This window comes from Varroa destructor, unplaced genomic scaffold, assembly GCF_002443255.2.
Source record: "Varroa destructor unplaced genomic scaffold, Vdes_3.0 BEIS01000007.1, whole genome shotgun sequence".
Classification (NCBI taxonomy): Eukaryota; Metazoa; Arthropoda; class Arachnida; order Mesostigmata; family Varroidae; genus Varroa; species Varroa destructor.
Genome location: NW_019211460.1, coordinates 15,644,123 through 15,661,124, shown reverse-complemented (window position 1 = coordinate 15,661,124; position 17,002 = coordinate 15,644,123). Strand labels below are relative to the sequence as shown.

The 17,002-nt window shown below is 41.6% G+C and overlaps 2 protein-coding genes and 2 long non-coding RNA genes across 10 annotated transcripts in view; 2 read left to right on the top strand and 2 right to left on the bottom strand.

The window, feature by feature from the left end:
* Positions 1-13,360, bottom strand: part of LOC147754373 (uncharacterized) — a 54,977-nt gene extending 41,617 nt beyond the window's left edge. Inside the window, exons 1-2 of one of the 3 annotated variants that reach the window (XR_015317303.1) lie at positions 12,464-13,360; positions 10,598-11,287 (exon numbers count right to left, since the gene is read on the bottom strand). Coding sequence is in view for 1 of the 3 variants with exons in the window: in XM_086975129.1 (XP_086831255.1) it covers positions 12,464-12,541 (78 nt within the window). In the remaining 2 variants the exon portion in view is untranslated. Of the gene's footprint in view, positions 1-10,597; positions 11,288-12,463 lie in introns of those variants that run through there. The other 2 variants (XR_015317304.1, XM_086975129.1) reach the window with 2 other exon arrangements.
* LOC111255001 (uncharacterized) overlaps positions 1-17,002 on the top strand; it is a 123,460-nt gene that overhangs the window by 21,532 nt on the left and 84,926 nt on the right. The gene's annotated exons all lie outside the window — the stretch shown is intronic.
* LOC147754374 (uncharacterized) lies at positions 2,765-8,538 on the bottom strand. The gene is made up of 2 exons (XR_015317307.1): positions 7,025-8,538; positions 2,765-3,639 (listed from the first exon to the last, which is right to left on the bottom strand). It is a non-coding gene; the product is annotated as an uncharacterized LOC147754374 (long non-coding RNA).
* On the top strand, positions 3,537-16,275 carry LOC147754372 (uncharacterized). Its single transcript, XR_015317306.1, has 3 exons — positions 3,537-3,671; positions 13,899-14,030; positions 15,327-16,275. It is a non-coding gene; the product is annotated as an uncharacterized LOC147754372 (long non-coding RNA).

The following is a 17,002-nucleotide window of genomic DNA, read 5'->3' as shown; positions in this document are numbered from 1 at the left end:
CTGACGACGAGTCAGCGATAGCTTGGCCATCCTGCGCAGCTCGGCAGAAGCATCGACAGACTTAAAAAATACGACGGCTAAAGACAAAGCGCTCATTAGTCGGAAGAAAAGAAGCTTCGGCCAAGGTTTGCTTCCACGTGGCCTTTTTCGCGGCGTCAGCTGTATGTGCTATGACAGCAACAAATTCAGCTTCAGTCTCAACAGTAGTAGTAGTACTTATACTCCCGGTAGTGCTGAAAATTGAAGTATCACACAGGTCTTACGCGTAGCGCTAGAGTTTGCGCCAACATTTGCTTGCTGTCGTTGCCACTGTGGCAGCTACAAATATGCCGAGGTGCTTGCGCCGCAGAAGCTATGAAGACACGTCGGAAATATCCGATTTCGATCAGACTGACTGATACTAAACGCTAAAGATGAATGGCTGGAAAGACGTCGGATAGTCGGTGCCAACTGAACGCTACCAACTGCAAGGAAGCGGCAACGCTGGAAACGACGCGACAGGGTCGGGGGATGTGGAGGCGACAAGAGAGAATGAAAGGTGAAAATTTCAACGAGAAGGAAAAGTTTATTTATTTGAGATCCACAAATCAACAAGTTCATGTAGCACTCACAAAGGTGGCGGAGAAAAAAAATCACATAACGGAGATTAGGGGGGTGATGGTTGTTGGGTGGGGAGGGGGACGCTGCATGACAGCCGCTATTAAGTCTATGATACACATTAATTTAACACAAGTGTGTTCTAATATCTGCAGATGATATATAAACTTTCTGGATAACTTAAATCTTTAAGAACTCTGCCTTCACATTTCATTATCGCTAAGCACGTAATGTCATTGTAAGGCTGAGGACTGTCAAAGAAAAATAAGCACTCGACTATTGAATGGCTGTATTTAGACATTACACGGCATTCGAGCTAAACAAGATTTGTTTATAGGAAAATCGGTAAAATCCATATAAAATATTCCATGATTTGAAAGTATCGAAGGAGGCATGGATCACGTAGTCTTTGTAACGCCTCCTTTTGCAAATTTCTGTTTACGAATTGGTTGATCAACATTTGTATATCACAGTCTGTACGACCTCTTATTTATTTTTCCTTATTATTTATAATAATAATAATTATTACAAGTTATAATTGTTCCTTCGGTCTACCAAATACAGAACATTTTAAACAGTCTACATGTCTCCATAGTGAAAACATGACAACACATTCGAGTGATTTTAATCATCAAAAGTGAAGGCTGCAGCCTTCCATGCAACAGCAAAGGAAGTATCACGGATAAAACAATAGAAGTATACGATGCGACAGGGCTCGTCAAAATTGCCATATCATCTATCAGCTACTTACTGCATCAGTAACCCCTTCTATCTGCAGCCCCTGCCTCGCCCCCTGGACTCGTTTATTCACTTAGGTAATACCAAAGCAAAAATTTCCATTTCGTTTAATCTCGGAAAATCGATCGGCTACACCGATCGGCACACACACCGCACGCCAGTTTCAAGAGTACTCGTGTCTCATTGACAAACTAGAATTGTCCCTAGACATTTCTATTGTTTGGTCATGACTGCGATAACGGCATTCGCTGCTTGCTTAACATGAGTGCTTCCTCGAATGCTTATTTAAGCAGGCCGTCTTATGATAAGGTGTTTTATTTGCTATGCGTATAGGTTTTCCACGCCCGCTCCAGACCCCATATGCGTGTCTTTTAGGGTACCTCCCTAAAGCAACCGTTGAACTAGGTCTACCTACATACACATACAATGGACACGATTGAATTTGTGAACTGCCATTTTCTGGGTATGTATAACAATACTGAGCTCATCAATTCGTAATGATCGCACGTATATCGAAACTGTGTTTCAACCTAGTTAGTGAACGAATCCTGTTGAATCACCTGTAGGAACGAACACTATTAATAGCCTGCGTCTAGAGAGACACAGATTTCACTAAACGACCATGTACTAAGTTTACGAGTATGTCATTTGCTGTTGAGGAGAGCAAAGATTTAGAGGAATCAAAATCGGTTAAAATAGAGACCATAGGACATCTTCCCGCGTATGCTTTGGTTATCTTTTTTTTTTCTCTATTTCTCCCTTCTATAAATCGTCTGTTTATTTCATGCACTTTCTTGCGCCCTGACCCGTTTAGTTATTATAATCGAACATTAGTTATTATAATTTCTTTAATGCAGTATACTTAAATAATACAGCTTCAATTCATATATCGACGTGGTCTGGAAATCCACGGATGAGACTTCACGGGTGCGTATCTTGTGGGGTTTCTCTTTGCACAATTGTGTCATCAATTAGAACTAGACGTTTTTAGTAGTTTACTCATTTACGTGCGTGGATAGCATTTTTTAGTTTAAAGAAAATAAGGGGTCAATCATTAATATTTACCTGGATTTTATATTATCATCAATTAGAGCACCTCACGCTCTTCGTGCATCCTATTGGTATGATATAAAATTAATAACTATTACGAGGTGTAAAACGAACCCATCGCAGTTTCATTGAATGTCGATCGTGGGATACAACTATTCTAGCTCAATGGCCACCATTCAATTAGCTACCACCTAAATAGGTTGAGAAACCAACAAGGAGCATCCTTCCGATGGGGTCACTCTAGAAGGTCGTGTGGCCTTCGTCTATTGAGGCGTTAATTGCCCTCACCAAAAATATCTGTCAGTCTAATCTTTGATGGCAATCGCACTCCCGTGCACAGCGTACCCCTGTTACTAGTTCAAAGAATCTCGCTACTCCATGTATTTTCAATTTGTTTTTATTTACCTTCATATGAATCGTTTTCACTAGCCGATGGACTTCTCGCACCGGCGCCACAGCTCGTAGCTGCCTCACTGAGGCGTCAGTCGGTCTGAGACATCGGTGTCGAAGCTCAGCTTATTCAGACCACAGCAGTCATGTATTGGTGAAGATCGCTCGTGAGATTTCAGGATCATCCACTTAGCAGGCAGACCGAGCGCTGAGACTACGGCCGCTGAGATGGAATGACCTGAGGCTAAAGCGGTTGCAACCGACTACGGCTCCGTCCTGTGCTGCTGTTGCTAATGGTACTTTGCACTAATTGTACGTTATACTAGCTAGTCTCAACTTAACCCGACTTCGCAGAGTGAACGCAAAAACGAAGAATGAAAGGAGAGAAGGTCGAGGTACCATATCCTGGTAACGATCGAAAACGTAACACTAACAAACAAGCTAATCATGACATGTCAGCCAAATAATACTTTCACTTTTTTGTTCGATGTAAATGAACGAAGCAGAAACACATACTCACGTACACATACATACGCACGCAGACGAATAAATTGCAAATGAAGAAGGCCACTTGTGACTAACATAACATTGTTGTTTGTCCGTTATAAAGGACCGTTTAGACGAAAGCAGGGTTCGACATCGACGTGCGTTGCAGGTTGCCCGTTGGCATACGCAGATACCATATAAAGAGGCGGATTTATGCATTGGATAATGATAATGATCAGGACAACGATAGTCGGCGCGAAGATGGCGTTCCTTTTGACAAAGGCTGCTTACAAACCAGGGGTCTTCCTGTAGTTGTCCTTGTCCGCTTTCAAAGTAGGAATACTTTGTATAATTTGGCAGTAAGTCACGCCCGTTGAACTAAACGGAGACGGAAAGGAGGAGAGAGCAGCGTAAGTAGACAGTGCAATAAATCATTTTTCAAACAAATAAATCATTTGTTCACATAATACGCGAGCGTGTGATAATTAAAGTGCTGATAAAATAATTATGAAGTCATAGTACATAGCGCGAATGGCGTACTTCTATAACCGATGTTTTCATACTGTAGAACCAAATGCAGTTGTTTCAACTGCATTTGGTTGTACAGTTTGAAACGTTCATTATAATTTTATGAGGGATCTTAGGTGAGGTAGAGGATGCATTAAGTCACCATGTAAATAGACTAAGGAAGATAGCCCCCCATAGTTGCTCCCAGTTCAATAACACAGGTAGCAATACCTCGACCACTCGTGATCCATCCCACCAACCTTCGGGTTGATTTAGATACCTTTTTGTCTCGACGGCAGCCTGGGCAACGGACGGCTCCTGGTCTGATTCTTGTCATATATTCTATATCGTTTTAATTAGTTTGGCATAAAATACACCCAAGTAAACATGCAAATTGACCATCAATACACTATGAAAGAATGTTTGTACCGTTAGGGCGTTTATTGAAAAACCCTTTAAGCCCAAACAGGCATGCTTATTGATGTAGTATCGTAACATTTTCATCGTTTTTCAATAGGTTCGTAATGCTTGATAAGTAGTCGCCACGTAAATGTAGCGAAATGTTTCTAGTTTTCTCAAAGAAAATTTTTGAAAGACAGATCCCCGCTGGCGACAGTCTGGCCCCAGCATCAGATTTATGGCTTTCTTTTCATTCTAAGTGATCTTTTTGCTGAACATTTGGGATCTATGTGGGCATTTATCTCAATGCCAGCGTCTAGGTGAGCACTTGAAGCGTATGATAATTCTTTGACTTTTTTGATGCGTTTGTGCTCCCTAGGGTCTTTTCAGGATTTTTGGTGGCGATGTTTTTTACGGAAAGGGGTAGCTATTTTGACATTTTTACTCGTATTCTTAAGCCTGCTACAACGACTACAAATGGAAAAAAAAAGTCTACAAATGGAAACACATTGTAATTGATTGTATGTATTGTAGCACGGTCTAGCTCCAACGAATAATTCTCTTGATAAAACGTTACCGGGTCGGTTATGAGAGATTCATGCGATGTATCGCGCGATTTGACCCCCAAACGGAAGTACGTTATTAGTCACATTACAACGATATAGCATATATGACAAGGAATGTTCTTTAGATAAGCGAACTTTATCACACGATTTAGACAATTGTTAAACATCCTATTGAATAAATCATCGACGAGCTTTTGGAATTATATTATCAGGCTTGGTTAACATAATAACCATTTGTATATTAGTCTATTAAAAACAATAACAACTGCCACCCGTGCCATAGTTTTTCTACACTTTTTTAGCAGCAGAAGCAGTATCTTCTGTACGTATCCATAGCTAAGAGTCTGATGTTATGGCTTGTAGCCAATGTAGTTCGTGTACATAGTTTTTATAGAAATCTACGAGACCCTCTCCAGGGTCCGCCTCCTCGCTTTAAATAATTACGTTTTCTTTCGTTACGCCTTGAGCTGGACACGTCAGCGTAATCTGTTACACTTACTTTTTCGTACGACACAGTAAATTAAATACGCCGGTCAAATAAGGCGTTAATGGCCTTTACCATTACCTCTAGTACCTGGCTATAAATTGTTTTTATCTAATACAACCACTTTAAAAGCGCTAGTGTATGATCTTCGCACAGATCAGATGCTGAATGAAGGATCGCTTTTTAAACAGCCGTTAGCAGCCCTTAGTTCGTACGTAGGAACAGACTGTGACATCAGCCAATGTATGACGTGTGTTACATAAGTGGTCCTACCTCACATGTCCACGAATTTTCAAAATGGCCATTTGGGATCCATCGGGTCAGACACTGGTGAACGTGTATGGCGGTCGTTTTTTTCCGGTGGCTAATATATCGATATTTACGGATGTCTCATAATGCCAGTCGTTGTATAATAGCTAAGCAACATGAAACAGCTTCGACGAGAAACTCCCTAAAAGTGCGCTGTTATACGCACAGAGCGTATTTTACGGATACAGACGTGTAGGCAACGAAAAAGCGACGGCGTCGCGTAATCGGCCGTAAACAGAATTCACTAAATGACTGCGCGTAGGAATGAATGCACGGTTTATCTTTGCATAGGCCATTTGGAAACATTTCTAATGATATAGATTTCGTTTTAGATGAGCGATCAACTACACCAGGGCAGGACAACGTTAACGCGAACACCTGTTTGAAATATTCTGAGGTCAGATCCGATCGCTTTTGAAATGCTTGCAATACAGGGAAGACTATTCACGTCGCGTAGCGCACCTTTGAAAAAGTAGACTGCTAACACTATTCCTCTCCATACGGTAGCTAGGCCACCAAAAAGGCTCCAGTTTCCTTTGAAAGGAGCTATGTTAACGTATTTCTTTGTCAGCCGTAACGTTTAGCACTTTGCAGCACAAACAAACCAAAACACAGCAGTTCATTTGCCAGCACTGTATCTGCTAAATAATATTATATAGAGATGTTATCTAGCAGCTGTTAACTTACCGATGCACTAAGCCAAACTAGCAGCAATTAGGAACAATTTCAGGTCCTATTATCGCCCTAATCTAGTAATATAATCATTTGATGATTTTGGTTTATAACGAATTAACGGCATAGCTTTAAAGTTGGAATATTGTATATGGAAACCCGTACGAACGTGTGGATGCTTTGAACGTTTCCGCCCATTCCAGCAGCAGCAGCAGCAGCAGCACTCTAGATATATAGCCACTTTTGGAATCAACTTGGTTTAATTTAATAATCAACATGTACAATACCACTACACGCATGTCGCAATAGACTATCTATCTACCACTACCTCTAGCATTTTTACTGAATGGTCAGTGTAAAAAAGTTAATTTGCTTATATATGTGTCACCCATAATAGCATTCCCCTTGTAACAATACGATTAGCATGTTTGGATGTATTTAGCGGCGGGTACGAGCTTCAGCTCACAGCCATGAACCTATTGAGGCACTGACTAGGTCCTCGGTTGATTGGTACCCCTGGATAAACTATGACGATTTCTACCCGTGTTGAGTTGTTCACGACCTTCAAGCTACCAAATTAATTGCGTCCAGTGATGTTGAGTAGGCTATAGCGAGGCATCAGAAAAAACTATTTTAGCTAAGAAGTATTCGGTACGGGTCGCCAACTGCCGTACCTGCACGGCAAAGCTGACCGATCAGCGTACGCAGTATTGATAAACGCATACATTACCGCATCTGTGAGAACAGCACACGTATGCGTCCGAACCCCTACACACAACAAATCCCAAAGCAGGCTAGATCAACTAAATACGTTTGGTTAACTTGCCTATTGTCAACTTCCTTGATCCTCTGAATTTGTCCGCCATTTCCCTCAGTGTTTCTGTTTTTTCTGCCACGGGAGTTACTTTTGTTACTGGATAAGCGGACGCACATAAACGTCAATTTGTGTGATCGTCAGGATGCTCCCGAATCTGATGCGGCTGCAGTGTCCTTAAGTTGCAGTTGGCCACAGGGCCATAACTGGGCCGCTCTTGTCACTGTTTTCGTCGCCGATGTTCATGTTACAGCAATGACTTAACGGTTTGCCTCTCCTAGAAATTTGTTTTCCCTGCTAGACCCGGGCTGGCTTCCTGCATCTCGGTCTGTCTGTAGCCAATCGCCTATATGTAATACACATATGCTTAATTTTTGCGCTTGCTTTTCGTTTTTTGCGCTATTTGTGCAAGAGAATAAGGCGATAATTATGGACGAAGAGAGAAAGTGTGCATAGTGCTTGGCGGCGTCGACAGGGGCGCCGGCAAAAAAGACAACACAGGTTAGTCGACCACAAAGTTTGAAATATTGCGCGTATAAGTTCGGCTAAACTACAGCTCATTGACATCTTGTCTCACTATTTACTAGACATTTATGACGAAGTCAGAACAGATATCTCGTCGTAGCAATTAGTGTCTGTGTAACCCGTTACATTGCGGTGCAGTGCAATGGCACAGAAAGAAGAAACCGTGTTCGACGACGATCGCTATTAATCTGTAGAACGGTTGATATGGTATTGCCGTTATCCAATATTTCGACATGCGGTACGCAGATGTAGACGTTGCTTTGAGGGCGCAGTGGGCACATTCCTTATTCGCAGGGAGGCTGGGTTGAAACAACGCTCAACTCATATTCAATGTCGGACGTGCTTTGGTTACGGTATTCTGTGGAACAAAGCTCACAGGATCCACCGTCACTTCGACAGCAGCTGCTGTTGGCGGTTAGATGACTATACATAACAGTACTTCGGGTTATTAGAAGTACACAGAATGTACACATACTATTACGTAGTGCACATGAGCGACAATCAATGCCGAACATGTGTATACAAATAGGATCAAGTCGAAGTTATCCGAAATGGTTTAACGTACTCTCAAATATAGCCATTCATTCGATACTTCAATGATCCTTCTGCTGTGGCAGCAAAGCAAACAATGGAGCTATGAGCGTTCCATCTAATCACAAAAGGCACCAAAGTTCTTTGTTGCTGTTCGTTAATAATGCACTGTTAAAGTTAATGCAATTGTTTTTATAGCTCTCGGTATATTTCGCCGACATGACATAGCGTCTTGGCCCGCCGGAGCGGGCTAAAGTGGCTGAGACAAAAAAAGGAGCTAGTAGTCAAAACTGATAATAGCAACATGTCGCCTTTAACTTGTCTTAGGCTCCACAGCCACGCTAACCGTTGGGCCCAGTAGTAACCAGCGATCGTTCAGCAGTAGCAATGCCAAATTTTCTAGGAGTCGAACGAACCTCAATAGCCTGTCGGCAAACATACATACAGATAGATAGATAGATAGATAGATAGACAAATCTACCCACGTGTACGGACAGAGGCAAGAGCTTATCATCAGCTTGCTGGTTACTGAAAGCCGCTGATGCAATGGCTAGGAAACGTCGACAAGCACGTTTCTTCGACCTGATCGACTGGACTCTGTGGAACGTTTTCACTAGGCCGTGTTTGTTGTGACCATATCCAGCTTTACAAATTTCACCAATGGAAATCACGATCGGTGCACTCGAGATAAACAATAAGGCTATCTATCCTGTGTTCAAGTGATGGCGGCTCGTATGTGGTCCGATACTGAGATAGGCAACATAGCGAGATGAATGTCGGCCGGCCTTTTCTATTTTGTTGAGAAAACGATCGACGGACTATTATTTTGGAAACGACTGGCCCAAGATTAGCGTTTGTTGTCTGTCGGCGCATCACACGCCTACTGACTCGCATCAGATGGGATTACGAACGATAACCTGTAATGAAAGCAACTGATAACCACATTAAATCATCTCTTTTTTCACAGTTTTTTCCACCTACGACAACGGCCTGCTTCCTCTAATGTTATAGTTCATTGTTTTCTGCACGACGCCTTGTTACTCGATGGGGCTACTGGCAAACTCCCGTATGTTACAAAGCGAAATCCACCTCTGGTTCGAGTCACACTGGCCTACTAGGTTGTCGTTCCTCGACATATATAAAAACAATTATCGTTTAACATGCCCAATGAGAATTCTCTTGGGACCTTTTCAGCTCATGGTTAAGTAATACACTGTAATCATGTAACTAACTTTTACCATACATCGTCCAGTCGTCAACTGGCGAACAGTATCTGAGAAATACGTTGCTCTTCCTGACGCTCGAACGATTGATAAGCAATAGAGGACGAAAACAAATGTAGACCTCTTATATTACTGAAATATGTCAAACACCTTATTTTGATCAGAATATCACAGTCAAGATCTTCGCTAGTTGTAATGTTTTGCGACAAGAGGGTATCATGTCAAGTAAATCAATCCACACTCAGATATTTGGCCTAAGGCAAGTTACGGAGTAATCTGTCAGTAATCGCCAAGACGAAGTAAAGGATCCGTTTTCTGTTGCTGTTTGCATTAGGCGAGGTTCGCTTCGTTCCTTCCTTGCAACGTTGCATCTCCCCGTACGCGTTAGAGTTTTTCCATTTTGGATGACGGCAAACAGCAGAGTAGCCGGACTCTTCGTTTGCTGTCGTTTTATCGTCTGTTTTCTTTGTAAGTCTGCTATCGAGTCTCTTCTTTTCCGTAAGTAATTCCATGTACCCCGAAGCATGATAGAGTGACATGGCATTCGTTAAGCCTCGAATCTTTGTTCTACTAGAGCTAGTCGTGTTCTGGGTTTTTTTTTTCTCTGGACCGGTTCTATTTCGTATGATTTTCGAAAGAAAGAGAAATCTACTGCATCAGATCTTCTTCGTCGCCACCGGAATTTTCTGCCACGGGACCAGCGTTGAGGGGCTTAACGCAATCGCAGCGTTATGGAGCTCCAGTCATTCTGTGCGGTAAAAACCCTGTCGGTGACATATTACTTGGAATTATCTAGCTATTAGCATATTTGTGATAATCTAATATGTAGATATGTATAGAATTGGTAATGGTTGACATTAGTAGATGCGATGATTAATGTAAACACACACACACACACACACATACATACACACATATACAAAGACTAGGTGAAAAAGTTTGAAAAACTTTTTTATAACGTGTAGACCGCCACGTCAGGGTTGCTAGCGACTAGTCGACTAGCTTGTTGTTTGACTTCCATTTATGCTAGTTCCATTCTGATTAAAACAATTACAGAAAAAAAAAAAACAAAAAGAACAAGAGATCTACTAAGAGAACTAGTCTAATGCAACCTATAATTTGAGGTCTGCAGCTGACATTTGTGACTTTTTAGCGTTTATTCAATGTGCGTCATGCCCTCGCTTTTGTACGCCTCCTGGAACCCACAGCAAAGGTACTATGAAACAGGTTCTATCGTTTTTTTGCTGCGTTTATGGGAGTTTTTGCAACCAGCCAAACATAAAAACCTAAAAAAATACTCTTTCGCGATTTCTAAATACACAAACGGTTTACTGATACTGAAATCGTTATTACATTGTAGACGAAACAATGCTAACTTAGTCTGTCCAGTTACCTTTTTAAAGAAAAACCGAACTTATCCCTCATGACTAATGTACATACAGCACGGATGGCACGTTCTTGTTTCATGGCAGCAGATGCTGCTTGATCTTCTAGCTTTCGCACTATATAGCAATAGCAGTTCTCACACGTACTCGAGAACCTATACAGGAAACAACTGGTTGGGGTACTCTAGATCACGGTACAGTCATCTAGCTTCACTATAACTCACTAAAAAGTACTGCGCTACACTAAAAGCAACTGCGAGATCCGCTAGAGTGGTAAAGATATTGCTTTTTTTACCTTTTTATTCTCCCCTCCTATATACAAAATAATAACAATTATTAGATACTATATTATTGTCCGATCGAAATGCGCAGAGCAGACAAAGCGGATAAGCAACCATCGTAGCGATACCACTAACAATTGCTGACGAAGGTAACTTTAATAACAGTACACGCAAAAACGAGCAGAAGAAATAGAAGACATCGAGATCCTTACTCCTGAGCAATTTTTCGCCCAGATAGATTTAGCGCTCCTAGCCGAACTAGGTGTGGCACAGCCAAGTCCAGAAGCAGTACATGTTTCAAAGCAAATAGTAATTGTGCTCGAATGGCTCCTGAAGAGAAAGAAAAAAAGTTCTTTGTTGCGTTAATCTTGACCACCTAACGAGCTAGAGTAATGAGAAAGGTGCCATTGTTAGGAGGTAGAGCGACGCCAGCGTCACTTTTGCAAGATGCATTTTGAAACAGGTTTTACTTGTAGTGCTAGTACGAAGGCGTTTCACTGTGAAGGGTATTTTATTAAAAAAAAAAAAAAAAGCGAAGCAAAAAACAAAGCAGAAGAGTATGCGTCTGTGTGTAAGTGTAATTATTTTTTGGGACAACGTACAAATGGGCAGGGCCGTGCAGAACGTTAGGCAGACAGCTACACCAAAATAGTGGGGGGATTCGCTGTAAGAGAACTTCAACAAGCACAATTAAACTTGTATTAGCACCGTGTTGTTACAAAAACTGGGCGATTTTCATACAGAACTTATTAAGTTTTTCCTCTTTAACACGTACACAAGCGGGGAAACGTTCATTTTTTCCAATAGGTATTTTCTACTAAAAACTGCGCAAGATGTTTTATATCATTTAATATATATCGTCTGATTAAGACTTCTTTCCCTCGTGAATCTGCGGGGTCCATTTAAAAGAACAGGAAAAAGCGGAGCAGTTTACTGGCTTTTCAGATTGCCTGACAATGTCCAGATGCCGTATGTCTATAATCACGATCTCGAATAAAATAGTGTTCACAATTCACTCTTCAACTATCCTAGTTCTTGCTGTAAACAATATTGTTGTAGTAATTTAATTTTAAAAAAATCGTTAAAAATATTTCTATAACTATTAAATTAAATATTAAATAAAAAGAAAATTAAATCAAAATGGCGACACATCCAAGCTAAAATCACCACGAATACAGAAAGGCTCGCTGTGACCGAAGCTATCTGGAAGCAGGAACAATAAATTTTAAAGTAAAATAAAGCACGAAAGCTTGGTCGATTTAAATATGATGCTGATCATTACGGCCAAGAATCATGACGAAGCACAAACGGGCCGGGATTTCTACCTAACATAGCCTACATCTACATACGATTCTCCTTAACTGAAGCATATCGTTTTTTTCCTCTACAACTATCAACCTGTTACGTCACGGTTTATAACAGAATTTCTTTCGCTTTTTGCCGCTTGGCCTTCGCTTGTTATGCCCAAATAGTTACCGCAGAGACTACTAGGCTAGCCGAACTGACCTTTAACAGCCGATATACTGAGGTGACTTGTCGATGAGAACCGTACGCGGAGCAAACCATTAATAAAGGCATAACCATTTTGCCTTGATGCCGCCGCTGTCACTACAGTCATTATCATTGAAGTCAATAACGCACGCCGAGCCAGAAAAACAGGGACACGCACAGAGTTGACAACAACTACATACCACGAAGCAGAAGGAAAGTTTTGAATTTGTAGACTGTTGCATTCAATGGGGGCTTCGGAAGTCGCTATAGTTAGCAATAATAATGATCGCGAAGGCAGGTCATGACGGCGCTCGCAGTAACGGTTTAATCCTGACAACGGCAGTATACTAATAGGTCAGGTCCTTGGAAGAGCTGTCATCTACCGACATTCACCGCGCTGATAACGACTAATACAATTCTGTTCACTTTGTCGATGTCACCGTTTATTTAGCAACGACATCTGCTGTTGGTTGCACTCATTCTAATGTGATCGCATGATTACTGTGTAGAAACGGCAGCAGTACCAATAACCGTATAGCGCAGCATGTATCAATATATTCAAGTGGTTACGATTTGGCAAATAGTTGGGTGAGGCCGTCGAATTAGTATGAATAGATGATGACGTGGGCGTTCAAGAGGTTTGCGGCCTGGTCAGTTGGCAGCATGTTGCTGTGTACGGATCAGCAACAAGCACATGCACTGCCTGTGTGCTGACTACTAACGGGCGATGCGTGCACATATCAGATGGTTAACACTGCCGTAGCTGCCGCCGCCGTTGCCGTTAAGCGATCGATTCGTTGTGCCTCCTCGCGTATCCTTCACATTTTGCGGTTTACAAGGCTTATGTCCTGCAAACTGACTGTTCACAGGTCACGAGACCTGGAAGAAGTACTCCTAACCAAGCAAGTGAAATCGAATTGATTAATATCGATTATTACCGTAATCGCTCTCTTCTATCTATGTGAATGTACGTTCCCGATTTAGCCCCGAACGGCCAGCTCAACGTAAAGTCGTTGGCGCAGCAAGTTAATTGCTTCCCTCATTCGTCGTTCGGTGCTTGCGGCCCACCGGTATGGCGTTCGAAAATGACCAGCTAACAGCCAGATCTATAAGGCACCCCACTACCCCCGTTGTTCACTTAATCAAGCAGCAGTAGAAGCGACGGCTAAGTAAAGCAAACAACAAACAATTATCTTACTGCCACATATATAGAAAAATGTTATATATATATATATAACATTATATAGAAAAACAGGTGAGTAGAGATAGAATATATGAAATAGCAGCAATATGCACATGCGATGGAGCTAAAGACACCTCGCTGGGTCTTATTGAACCGCACTTCAACTCGTTGAGAATAGTGCTAACCTTAACCTCACCGCAAAACAGATAGATACACGTTAATTAACTCGTGTATTCACTTTCTTATTTACTGGTATTTACTTTGCAGTCGTTGTCATTAACATCAATACTGCGTAAGGATCGATAGGTAGAGGGTTCAGTGACGATAGAACTTCGAGCAACTGACTGTAATAAAGGATTTATTCGGTTCATAGTACGAATGTGGAAATATTAATTATTGGTAAGTTAACTGTGATCCAATTCTGAGATAAGATATATCTAATCATTTCTTGTTACTCTACCGTAGCGACACCCTAACCGTGACTGAAAACATGATTGATGTAGAATGACTGCCAGCAGTGTTTAGTGTAATATTGGATAGAAGGACAGGGTAAACGTCGCCGTATATAGTATGCATGTGACGATATGATAACATTAGCCACGTCGTAAAAAAGTTAGATTTGTAGTACAGCCGTCGAGCAGCAGATTCGGCTGGGGCAAGAAGTGTCCCGTTTTAGTCTCGGCAGGAACCTTGTTGGTTAGTTGTCTCCTGCCCGAAGCGGAAATCACTCATCACGGTGCCATCATAGACCTGCTGTTAAATTAACTGCCAACAGATACAGGCATATAATGTTGCACCTCAGTAGACAACCGCAGCTTCACGACGGTAATCGAAGTCGTTGCGGACAGTCAGTAAGCGTTCGTAACAATTAGGGAAAACGATGCAGAGCGACGAGAACGGACGAGGCTGTAACTAAAAACGGTGTCCACATTATTTTATCCATAATACACTGTCACTTACGAACACTTGAATTTAGTTCAGAACATCCGCAAGGCTGAGAGGCTCATTCTATGCTTACTGATTCAATCAATATCTGTCACTTCAATACAAACCGTAAGGTTTACTTTCATTCTCTATCTGGAAAGCTATAACGTACCAGGCCAACCTCGGCAGACAGTCTCTATTATAAGCCTTATAGAGAGTACAAGTTTTTCCGTTTGTATTTGAAATAGCGAATTCATTTTTGTTACGCGATTGGTCCATTTGGTCTTAGTAAGTAAGCGCCCTTACGCATACAGGCACACACAAACACTGCCTAAATTCCTGCCAATAGACTCTCAAGCGTATCATTTAGGCTTCGAAAGGCCAAAAAATCGCCCCTTTCTAAACGGTTCTTTTTGACAAGGTCCTATTTTATTACGTTCTCTGTCCAGTTATACATCACACTTGTTGTATAAAAATGTGGCGACCGGCAAGATTTTAACACTTTACAATAGCAAAATCATTGTAGCCATTAGGTATCATCGTTTTAGTTTCCTTTGCACTGATCTGAGCTGAGCTGCTCTGACAGTCGTCACCGTCGAACCAGCCAGTGAACGTCGACGATGAGCGTCGCTTCTCTGGGACCTGTCCCTGTTACGTGGGCACCGATGGCCATCGGGAGGCGTAACAACATAATTATTATTTGTTACTGCACAAAGGATGGATCATATTGTTACCACAGCTATCATATTGCCACTGTTATTACTATTACAGGAACATCTTGTTCGCATGTCTTGGAGCTTCTTGGGGCAAATGTTACCATTGCATGGTCAGCCAACCAAGGCCAGGCACCTGTGTTCTCACAGCTGGCAGCCATGCACGCCTCGTGGAACGAGGTTAGCTAACAAAGGTTCGAAGTTGTAGACAACCTCTATGTCGAGTAGAACCTAGATTAAGAGACTCGTCTATAGGGTGACGTAATAACCTGCGCTAGAAAAGTATACATATAAAAAGCAGGAAATTCATATGGAAACGTTGCAATATGAATTTTAAGAACTGCACCCATGTTTGTAGGATGACGTCACGTAGTGCTGTTAGTCAGCCGCCGTCGTTAGCACGACACCGAACATGTGATTGACGATACAGATTCAGCTTGGTATTATAGAAAGGCCTATAACGCCTTAAACGTTTTAATGCTTGTAAAGATTCGTCTCATTCGCTTGGAAATGACAGATTCTTTCTACGAAGAGATTGATGTTAGGCCTCGTGATGGCTGTCGCTTAGTGGTGCCACAGCTGTCTAGGGTTCTCGTTGTTCGACGTAGACATCGACCGGTCAGGAAAAGCCGTCACTTCACGCAGACAATGAATGATACGCTGCGTGCATAACAGCTGTACAAGAACGCGATACGGTAAGTTTTAGTGGGTTGTTGTTAACAGTTGAGACATCTCCTCGTGTTCGGTGCACTGCCATTCACCAAAATAAGTGTGCTGGGCACCTGTCGATTTTGTGATGGATTTACAGATAATTATAGATTAAGGTTTAGACGACTCGTCATGAACTAGATAACATTTTAGAACACATTACTACAACAGTATTTATATGTTCGCTCTTTTATTATGAACGGCCCCATTTATGTCACAAATGGCGAGATGTTTTGTCGAAGGCATTCTGCTGGAATGGCGCTTGTCCATGTCAATAAACGCGTGCATCAAGCTTTATCATATAATTATAATGCTATTAATATTCATTTAGTTAATTTTCTATTCTAGCAATAATTGTTGTTGATATATTTGCTGTGATAAATAAACGCCGGAGGAGGTTACTATATAGAGACGTTACGATAGCTAGGATCGGATCACTTTGTCCTTTTTTTTGCCTAGCGGAGCTGATGTATCTAGCAAGTGAATACAAAATTGAACTTGTTCAACTTCGAGTGACGAGCGATGCCTGGACATAAAGTAAATGCAGTCAGAGATTATCATCTATGAGAAATAGAACCGCTCAACTTTGAAATTTAGCGATAGTTGTTGAAGTTAGCGATATTGATTGAAAAAAAAAACCAAAGAAAATTAGATGACAGATACTTTGAATAGAGAGTATCGTCGACATCTTGGCATGAAGGAAACCTTTTATATCCAGGTGGCATCCTGTTCTTAGTAAAAAAAAGAAGACGGAAAATGAATCTGGCAAGTAAGAACGGAACGCAGTGGTTTTCCGTGATGTTTCTTCTTCTACCCTTCGCGACCCTTATTCCGTCGCAACTACGGCATATGGTAATGTTTACATAATGTGACGGTTCTCTAAGAATAGCAAAAAATCATGTTCAATATATGGCTACGAGATGAGTGATACGTATGAATTTTTTTCCGCCAGTATAAGCAAACACCTCTGCGCCCCTGATTCCGCACGTACGTCTTGCTGAAATTCTCGTTGATTGATTGAGTCTA